The sequence below is a fragment of the Mus caroli genome, unplaced genomic scaffold (genome assembly GCF_978045245.1).
Source record: "Mus caroli unplaced genomic scaffold, Mus_caroli_1 scaffold_13, whole genome shotgun sequence".
Classification (NCBI taxonomy): domain Eukaryota; kingdom Metazoa; phylum Chordata; class Mammalia; order Rodentia; family Muridae; genus Mus; species Mus caroli.
In genome coordinates, this window is record NW_028227268.1 from 72,681,296 (window position 1) to 72,691,784 (window position 10,489).

At 40.8% G+C, this 10,489-nt stretch overlaps 1 protein-coding gene across 5 annotated transcripts; it reads right to left on the minus strand.

Moving 5' to 3' along the window:
- Positions 1-693: 693 nt before the first annotated feature.
- On the minus strand, positions 694-9,695 carry Hnrnph1 (heterogeneous nuclear ribonucleoprotein H1). Of its 5 annotated transcripts, none has more exons than XM_085830052.1 (14): positions 9,588-9,695; positions 8,965-9,101; positions 7,768-7,923; positions 7,427-7,570; positions 5,785-5,923; positions 4,672-4,850; positions 4,516-4,587; positions 4,326-4,438; positions 4,073-4,208; positions 3,499-3,558; positions 3,317-3,406; positions 2,500-2,592; positions 2,038-2,087; positions 694-1,452 (listed from the first exon to the last, which is right to left on the minus strand). In XM_085830052.1, exons 2-13 carry the CDS (start codon positions 9,059-9,061, stop codon positions 2,038-2,040), a joined length of 1,329 nt encoding a protein of 442 aa, XP_085686178.1. In that variant the 5' UTR covers positions 9,062-9,101; positions 9,588-9,695; the 3' UTR covers positions 694-1,452. The 5 variants fall into 5 exon arrangements, with proteins under 5 accessions (XP_085686178.1, XP_085686177.1, XP_085686181.1 ...); XM_085830051.1 differs by having other exon boundaries at positions 4,326-4,459; XM_085830055.1 differs by lacking the exon at positions 2,038-2,087.
- Between the last annotated feature and the right edge of the window lie 794 nt (positions 9,696-10,489).

Genomic DNA, 10,489 nt, shown 5'->3' on the forward strand with positions numbered 1-10,489 from the left:
TTGGTTCTGCCTCTACAAGCTAGAGCTACACAGACTGCGGGGACAGAGGAATGGGGAATGACAGGGTTTCTCTGGCTATGCTTGAACTCGGAAGAGGCTGGCCTGGAAATATGCCCCTCCTGCACCACCCACACAACTTTTCTCCTCGTGTTCCAACTCAGGTGGTTGGAGAGTAATTGCATATTTCCAAGTGGATGTGGCTTTCAGCACAAAACTTGCAAATTCCAAAAGTGGGAGGGCTAAGGATGTAGAACCCATGGCTAGGTGTTAAGGTCCTGGGGACAAGGGAAACAATAGATGGCAGCATACACAACACACATTTAACTTGCACTCAGGAAGCTGGTTTAAGACATAGGGTACATGTGGGAGCCATCAAGAAAAACCCCAGCCTGTTAAGAAAACTATAAACATCACAGATATAGCTGCCTTGCACCTTTGCTCTGGCACATGTTTCACCCATGCTGGAGCCAGTGTTGAATGTTGGCACTTGTAAGCTTCATGCACATGTAGAGTATGTTATAGACCATTCAGATGAGCAGCCAGACCAAAACAACCCTTCTGCAAGGGCCCCACTGAAGTCTGAAGACATCTGAACAGCATCCTTAGCTAGCCTAGCCAGCCTGTCCTAGCAAGAAAGGTGGACCTGGCAGAAACATCAAGTTCACGGGACACTAAAGCACAGACAGACAAGAGTGCAGCTTTTAAAAGGAAGATTTATTTGACAAGGTTCACTTAGCGCAATACACCTAAAAAGAAATCACAATACAATGAAAGACTTAAATCAAGGCCTCAGAATTTCATACAAACACTAAGACCAAAAATCCTAAAAAATAATGGTATTACCTTTCAAAACTTCTCCATTAACTTAAAAAAAAAAAAAAAAAAGCTTTAAACTCACGTGCCTTACAGGTTATCAAATGAATTTAGAATTAACAAACATGCCAAATGTTTCACTTTTTAATTGTAGACGCAGCTCCTATAGTTTTACAAAAAAAGCATGTTTTTTCAACATGCATCAACAGTGTTCAATGTATGTATAAGAGCAACATTTAACATAATTCAACTGCTTTAACCTAAATACACTTACTGCTTACGTACATCCTACAGTAACTAGAGAAAAGCTAGGAATTAAGTTTAACAGTTACAGTTCACTCAACTTTGCTCTATCATCCTAGGTGACTGCTATGTTCAACATTGAACCTTCTTTGAGCGATGCCAATGTTCACTTAAGAGCAGGCATAAAACCACAAGGGTGGATGGATTGCAAAATCTGTTAAACTGAGGGGTTTTTAAAAAAATTTCTTTTTGACCAAGAGTCAGTGATCAAAATCAATTACATTCCCCATCCACCACTCATACTAGACATGCTAGACATCCCTCCCATTCCATTCACGCCCATAGATGCTCGGCTTCCATTACTGTAGTAGCTGCTGCTCACTGCTCCTTGGCTACCTGTAAAGAGATCCATTTGACAAGTTAGGAATGATGTTAAATAATCAGTAAAATAAAATAGCATTCCAAGAAAAAATTTAAAAAGTATACGAGTGCAAATGGCTGCTGTCCAAGTGGTGAGATGCTGTCTGGGAAAGGGAATCCCGACTCCAAACAAATCTCAATTAAACCCTTTTCTCTGCAGTACCAACTTGCCAGACTCTTGTGCTACCATTAAGTGGATTCTTCAGGATCAACGTGGAAATTTAAGTTTAAAGGAAAACTAGTGTTTTTCAAAAATTGCAAAATTACTTTGTTTCTAAAGGTACACAAAGCATTTTTAAAAGTTGTACCATAAACATGTACTATGTGTCCATTGAATGATGTGTATGAATAGGGAGCACAGGGGAAGTCTTTTGCTTTGTCTATTCATGGTAAGCAAAAGTTAAAGGACAAAAAAGTTGGACTATAGGCAACTAACTGTGCCCAAAATGGCAGCCTCCATGGAGTTAAAGTCAGTCACTGACTGCTATAGAAAGTGTTATCACAACATTATCAGTCTTTGCTATTGGGAATTTAAATTATATTTTTTGAGAAAATATTTACCTATGCAATGTTTGATTGAAAATCACTGGAGTTTTCCTGTAAAACTTGGTCTGCAAAAGGATTTTGTAGGGTAAGACTATAATACCAAAATCACCATTCTTTAGACCAATTGAAAAAAAAAAAAAAAAACAACAACAAAAAACACCATCCCTAGCTTAACAAACTAGTAAAATATCCCTGAACCCAACCACCATTCTAAATATTTAAGAATCACCCTGTCAAAAAATTAATTTAATGCTACAACAGAAAAGCAAATCAATGTTTTAGTTAACAGATATTTTCTGTTCCAAAATTGCAATGATTAGAACATATGCTCTTCCTCCCCAATGACTATTTCTGCAAATTAAGTTATTAAGAATTATAATAAAAAACATTTAAAAATACCCCACTCTTAAAAGGAGCCTTTTATTATCACCCCCAACTAAAGAAATCTACTCCAAGTATATGAGAAAAATCACTCACCATATCCGCTCATGCTGCTCTGGCCACCGTAGCCACCTCCATAACCACCACTCAGCTGCTGGCTGGCTGGGCCACCGTAACTGGACTGGTTTGCTGTTAAGTTAAGAGAACATTAGAGCTTTGTTCCTTATCCAATGTGGTACCTGGTGGTACCGGGCTTGTAATTCTATGTCTACAATTTTCCAGTCTTGTTCTTACATTACTGTCTCCTTCTGCCTACTATCTATAAGACTCCAATTATCTATAACCAGATTAACCTTTATATTAATCATATGAGCTAGTCAAATGTTTTATAAACCAAAGGGTTAAGGACTAAATACACATGATTTCCTAAATAGAAGTATTTTGTGACCATCTTATGAAACTTTAGTTTAATAAGGTTCCTCCTTAGCTCAATATATATTTAGATATGTCATTATACAGGCTATCAGTTAATACCTAATTAATTATGCCCAACTAATTAAATTTTAATCCTCTATATTTTTACTAAGTATTTTAGACTTAAACTTTATAGACAGATAATGTAATTTTCAATAGAACCCTCCCCCAAACAGAAGTACTTACATCTACGTTGAGTAATCTACCTAAGCAGCTTTATGTTACTTCAAGATTTTAGTAACTAATACATTAACTACAAAATTTCTTCAAATTAAGAATCTATCTCTGCCTAAATTTGTTTCCTAACTTATTATTGTAACTTATGTTATTATTATTCTAACAAACTCTTATGCTAATTAAATATATATTAAAACTTAACTTATTATCTACTTATACAGATATAAATGTTTTGGTTTTTAAAAAAACTAACGATATTTACACAAGCCCATGCCTCCCATCATTTGGCTACCATAAGCACCACCGCTTGCTCCTGCTGTAGAATTCAAGAAGAGTTCTACATATCTGTGTTCTGAAATGAGAGAAAAGGCATACAAGGTTAGCTTAAAAAAAAGACACTAAAGTGATATTTACACAAACCCATGCCTCCTAGCATTTGGCTACCGTAAGCACCACCGCTTGCTCCTGCTGTAGAATTCAAGAAGAGTTCTACATATCTGTGTTCTGAAATGAGAAAAAAAAGTTTGAAACTGTTAGTTTGTAAACAAAAAACAAGCAATTTAAAAGTAATTTGTGAATCACAAATGTTTTTGGCAAAAAGAAAATTCCCATGTTAGTTAAGAACTAGCTTTTAAAACACTTATCTTTGAACTATCATATCAACTAAGGGCAAAACTTCAAGATTATATCTTTATCACAAATCCCAATAGGTTTAAAAAAAAAAAAAAAAACATAAGCTTCCTTCAGTACAACCAAGCCACCCCACTACCACTAGAGATCAAATCTTTCCTATATATCCCCTTACTAATCTATTCTAAATACTTGTCACTCAACTGCCTGAGGTTACAAATACTTTTTTTAGACAGGGTTTCTCTGTGTAGCCCTGGCTGTCCTGGCACTCACTTTGTAGACCAGGCTGGCCTCGAACTGGGAAATCCGCCTGCCTCTGCCTCCCGAGTGCTGGGATTAAAGGCGTGCGACACCACGCCCAGCTTACAAATACTTTAATCACACTTACGCATATTTGCTTTATCTTTTGACATAGCTGCAACTGCATCTTCATGGGTTGCAAACTCAACATCTGCTTCACCAGTTACTCTGCCATCAGGTCCAATCTCAATATGTACTCTCACAGGGTTGAGTGGTGAAAAAAACTAAAATACAAGTTATTTAAAATTAGACAACTTTTTAACAATCAAAATGTATAATGATCACCCCATATTTTTACTACTGTACTGAATTATCCCAAGTAAATTTAGTTGAACACTTACATTATAAATGTCATTCTCAGTAGCTCTGTATGGTAATCCCCGCATGTGTACACAGTGTCCGGTTGTACTCTGGAAAGTAGAGCCACCATCCCCATATCTGTGGTCAGACATTCCTGAAAAACAATAATTGAGGTCTAGATGGACAAATGTGTAAATATCCTTCAATTGAGAAATTCAATTCTTACCTTACCTCTTCCAAATCTATCTGAACCAAATCCATAGCCATCATTATAGCCATTATAATCATCATAGCCTCCATAGCCTGAAAGAAAAAAAGTACAATTAGTCAGACACACACACACACACACACACACACACAAAGGAAGCTGGTTCAGCATATACACACCTCCACCATAAGCACCACGCCTCATCCTCTCAAAACCAGCTCCTCTGCCAATGCTGTTATACCCTCTGCCAGCCCCAGGTCTGTCATAGGGACCTGGCCGCTGCATGGCCATAAGTTTTCGTGGTGGATCATAATGAGTTCTAACTTCAGCTCGACTGCTCTTAAATATTTCAATATACCTAAAGCATTGTCCAAAAGGAAGGGGAATGGGGAGGGGAGAGAAAACATTAGTTCATGTCATACAATTACTTTGTTATACAAGAAAAACAATTTAGTCATAGCCATGAAACTGACTAATATTTAAAGCCAGATTTCTTACATTTGTATAGGCAATGACCAGAAAATTCACTCAAAAGACTATTTAAACTTTATAGAAAAAAAGAAAACAAACTCCTCTGAGGCAGAGCCCAGCCTTAGAGGCAGAGAGGAGTATTAAGTAAATGGTTTAGGAGGGAATAATTCCACTCAACTTTCATATTTCAACTCCTTTGGCAGTATGTGTAGCAAGTGGGCTAAAAAGCCAGCCTCCACCAACAGTCTAGCCCACACTACACACTTCTTTTCGCCAGTACCCAGCCTATGCTTTTAGTAGGAATCAGCATAGGTAAAAAAGCGCATGCTTCAATGAAAAATAGTCACAAGCAAAGAGAATAAAACCCTTTGTGACAATTTCTTGAAAGCTATGCTTATTAATACATATGCAGAATATTTATACAGCAAGAAAAAGTTTGTTGCATTTCAACTTTAAAAACAAGATCAGAAAGTATCACATTTTCTTATGGTAATATTAATTTCCTATGTGGGTGTTATTACAGCTAAAGACAGGTTTGTAGTAATTTTTTAAAGCCATAGTCTCTCAACTCTATTGACTGGGGTTAATAAACTAAGAGTCCTACAAAATTGTAAAGACAGCCCAATAAACTAGGGATAATTTTAAAGCCTAAAGTTTAATTTGAATGAAATACATTAACTGGGAAAATTTAGAAGTTATAGCAGATTATCAATTAACTGGGAATAGGAAATGGGTAATTTCCTCTTTCTAAGCAGAGAGAATATGGATTTAATTGTTTACCATAAGAAAAGTGACATATCCAACCAACCATCCATCCCCACCTGTGCCCTATTCTTTCCTTGTGTTTCTTTAGAGCCTTTTCAGCTATTTCCTGTGAAGCAAACTGCACGAAGGCCTCCCCCGTACTCCTCCCCTGGAAGTCCACCGGCAATGTTATCCCATTTGGCACGATTTCCAACCCTTCAACCCAAGGACAAATAACCCCAGTAGGGGGGCAATATTAACATCACAAGCCCAGAAATGATTCTTCTTATAGCTTTAAATAAACCAGAATTTTAACTTTAGGTGAATGGTATGCTTTCAACAAGTACTCTTAAAATATGCATTGCAATAATAAGAAGTTCCACTATACAGAGTATAACTCAATTCTTAACACACCCAAGGCAAAGTATATACAGTAAAGAAAAAAAAATGTTATACTCCAGAGGGTGCATTAAGAATTCAACAATTAAAAACATTTTAATCTATGCAACTTAATAGAATTATACAAGAACTTTAAAATTTTTTAAGCATTAAAATAACAGTTTAAGTAAAATAAGAAACCTTTTAACCTCATATATTTCAATTCTTTTTAAGTTATTGGAACTTCAATTTTAAAATTACACATTTAAACAGTTTATGTAAAAATTGAAAACATTTTAAAAATCATAATTGACAAACATACAAACTAAACTTTCAACAATAACTATCTACAAAGCAATCATGCACTCTTATGTTCTAACAGTAGTATGATTCACTTCTGGAAATTCCGTCTATGAAAAATCCTTCCCGTGGATACATTCCCAAGCTTACAAAAAGGCCTTAAAGCACTTTCCTAGAAGATATGAAATTATGTTCATATTTAACGTTGACAGATAGCATTCAATTCTCACCAATTTAGATAAAACAAAACAGACTTGATTTCAAACTATAAAATATTACAAATTGATACATATATAAAGTTCTATAGTCAAAGTTCTAATACATACTATGCTAAAAACTATTAAGATTTCTGATTAATTCTGTCTATGTCATCAAGAGTATTAATAGTACTTAAAATATACAAGATTTAACATTCTGCTAAGCATGCAAATCCTATCAGCTCTTCAACATAAAAACATTCAAATACTTTAGGCCCAGAAAAACTTCAAAAACTTCTATACTGCTTTCATATTGAGACTACAAGCATTCAACCTACACTTACTACAATTTACTTTTTTGACTTCTAATAGGCTACCTAAGCCAAGTTCCTTTCATAACAATTTTTCATACAGAGAATTACACTAGCTAAAATATTTCTGGTCCCATGACGGAAAATAAGTTATCTTATAACACCATAAACTGTAACAATCTAAACTCACACTAATCTAATGTTAAAAGAGCTTACCTTTAACTTGAAGTACTTTGCTAAACAGCAATATGAGGAAGTTAAGATGGCTGAGTAGAATCCTCAAAGGTCTACTCTGAACTACAATACTAAATATAGGCAAAGTTAACACTTTGGAAATACTTCTAATTTCCACCTTTAAGATGGGCTTAAGTTATTTGAAGGTCTCCAGGAAGAAAACGTGAATTCAACAACATATATTCAACAGCCTACTTTAAGTACCTAGACTATTCAACTTTTTAAAGGTCTACTAATACTAATTCATGTCGCCAGAAGCTGCCATACCTCACTGCTCAGCAACAAACAGGACTACATACCTGAGAAGAACTGAACAATTTCTTCCTTGCTACATCCAAAAGGGAGTCCTCTAAGCCGTACAAAGCCATCATTGGCTGTGTCAGGACTATTTGGACCAGTATGCTTCAACACCCAATCCATTTCAACGTTGTTTGACTTGAATACTGAAAGAGGTGCTTAGAATTAGTCAATTAAGTTGGAGAACAAAGTTCAGATTTCCTGGGCTTTTAGATAACTAAGAAGAGCTGCCATAAACTCCCTTAGATGACCATTTCCATGCGGTCAAATACCTAAAATTCAGAAGGGGTAAGACCTCTATGTGTTTAAATGTTTACTGTTACTAGGGCAATGTAAATCAAACCTTCAACATATCTGTGTCCCATAGTTTCTCTGTCTTTTTTCAAGGCCAATTTGACTTCATCTTCTGATTCAAGTTCAACAAAAGCCTCGCCACTTGGTCTGCCTTCTCTGGTGTAGATGAAACGAATACCTTGAGCCCCATTTTGAATTTTGCAGTCTGAAAAGAAAACAACGCTTAATACAGGATTTAAAACCACTTCTGGGTGATACAGATAAAATGCATATTCCTGTCATCACAAAAAAAAACCACGCCTAAAAGACTGACCAAGCAGAACACCATCAAATTATCTCATATACAGGATACATTCCTAGTCCAACAAGGTAACTCAATACTCAAAAATAGTTCAGATGGAGCCTGGCGTGGTGGCGCACGCCTTTAATCCCAGCACTCAGGAGGCAGAGGCAGGCAGATTTCTGAGTTTGAGGCCAGCCTGGTCTACAAAGTGAGTTCCAGGACAGCCAGAGCTATACAGAGAAACCCTGTCTCTAAAACAAACAAACAAAAACAAAAAAAGTTCAAATGAAGCTACCACCTTGCCTCTAAGTATCCATTACCATCTCTTTGCACACTATCTCAGAATAATCTCATCTGGATCTGGTGACTTCACAGCATTTTCTTGTTTGGGTACCATGTCAGCTTCCCTCTATCAGCAGCCACATAACAATTTTATTCAAATCCAAACTCCAGTTCAATATTCACCCGAAAGGGGACCAATGCTAACAACTAAAAGCTCCAAGCTGCAGTTCAACTCAAACCCGGACAGCAACCGCCCCCTGCAATTGCTTGCAGTATACTTGGGTCTCGTTTTACAGATCGTTTTCTGTTACCACAGCTAAATTCAGATGGTAAGGTCAACACTACAAGTACCTTTTTACAAAACCTTACAAGACTGAGAAGAAATCACATCTTTCCCTACTTAAATTTTTCTTAGACTACTCCAGAATGCAGAGACTGATGCATAGAGACCGAAAAAGTTTTAAAAGAAAACAAATTCAGCAGGGCCACCAGCATCCCCAAGGGGGTTGGGGGGTGCGGATTTCGCAATTACCATTGCGTAACAGCGGCCAACAGAACGCGAGCCTCCTGGGGAAACCGCTGGTGGCCGCGACTCGCTAGGGGGCGCCCGGGAGGCCCGCCCCGCCCCAGCCCGGCCCGGCCCAGCCGCGGGCCCCACTGACAACTCCCGCCTCAACTCACCAGAAAAAAAGCGCTGTACTTCATCCGCGGAGCAGGACCAGGGCAAGCCCCGGACCTTCACCACGAAGCCCTCTCCGCCTTCTGCTCCCAGCATCATCGTCCCTTCGGTGGTCCTGGCGTCCACACAGATTGCAGGGCTGCGGGGTCGGGGTGGGAGTGAGGAACGCGTCTAAGAAAACAGGCATTTAAATGGCCCTCCCACTTCACCGCGCACAGCGGGCTCCGGGCGCCGCTTGGAGTCCCGCCCGTCAGTACTCCTGGGCCCCGGAGACTCAAGCAAGCAACCCGGCCTCGGCTAGCGACCCGATGCCCAAAGCCGCCCAGTGCGCCCAGGGCCGAGGCGCCAAGCTAGTAAGACCCTGGCCCACAGCCACGGTTGAGACGAGGAAATGGCGGCCGCCGCTTCCGCTCCGCCTCCTCAGACATCTCACACAATAGAAAGCGGCGCGGCCTGCAGGCCTAGGCGGCGCTGCCACGCCGGCGAGACACTCGCGGCTCCCAGGGGCAGCCTACGCCTGCCACGGCCCCTCAGGTTAGACCCTAAGCTCAGCGACAAGCAATCGTCACCCAGAGAGGTGTCCGCGGAGAGCTCGGGCAGCAGACGAAGACGGAAAACCACTCACCTCCACACAAAGCCTCGGCGTGGCTGAGGAGAAATGATAAGCGGGCGCCTGCGCAGGCTAAATAAAGCCCTTCCAGCAAGCTCTGCGCACGCGCACCCTGTTGTCGGCCCCGCCCCACTTGCGTCACAGAGAGAGATTGGACGCATGCGTATTAAGAAACCCCGAGCTCTCTCCCGCCGTCCTATTATTACACGCATGCGTTTGGGCTCAGCCCTCTTCATAAACTGACGGAGGTGTTTTTGGTTGTTTTATTTTTCTTTCTGCGCCTGCGCCTTTTTGCAATTATTGCGCTTGGCGTCTCAGCGGTTTCTCGTTTTCCTTAATGCGCATGCGTCTACCTTCAAACCGTTCTCTAGACCTACCCGCCGGAGTGGGGGAGGGGAATGGCGCTAATCAGCTCCCCGCAGGGACTGGGTAGTAATCCAGAGTTCGTTCAGGTTTGCAGGGGCGGTAGTTCTACCTTTAATCCGCAGCTTTTCATCCGCGCTCCTGTCGGTTTTGAAAGACACCACGAGGAAAAGGAAGCCATGCCCTTTCTCCCCAGAACGCGTAGGAGCTGGAGGGCCGGGCTGTGCCAAACCTCCTCTGGGTACCGCCCCGCCCCTGCGCCCAAAGCCCCGATCTCCGTGGGGCGCCTGGGACCAGTCCCCTTACCTGCCCGCTTTAAGGGATCAGTCCCGACCCACATGGGCTGCCAGTGCCCGAGCTAGTCCTGTACCCCACTTTGCCTAACGGACTCGCACTCTACGAACCCCTCGCCCTTGCACGAGAGGCGCTCGGTGTGCGGCGCCTCGCGAGGGAAGGCTGAGACTGCCAGGGGCGCGAAGGACGCAGCCCCAGAGCGCTGCGCCCGACCGACCGACGGGCCTCTCCCAAGGTGGAGACGCGCCCGGGTCATCCCG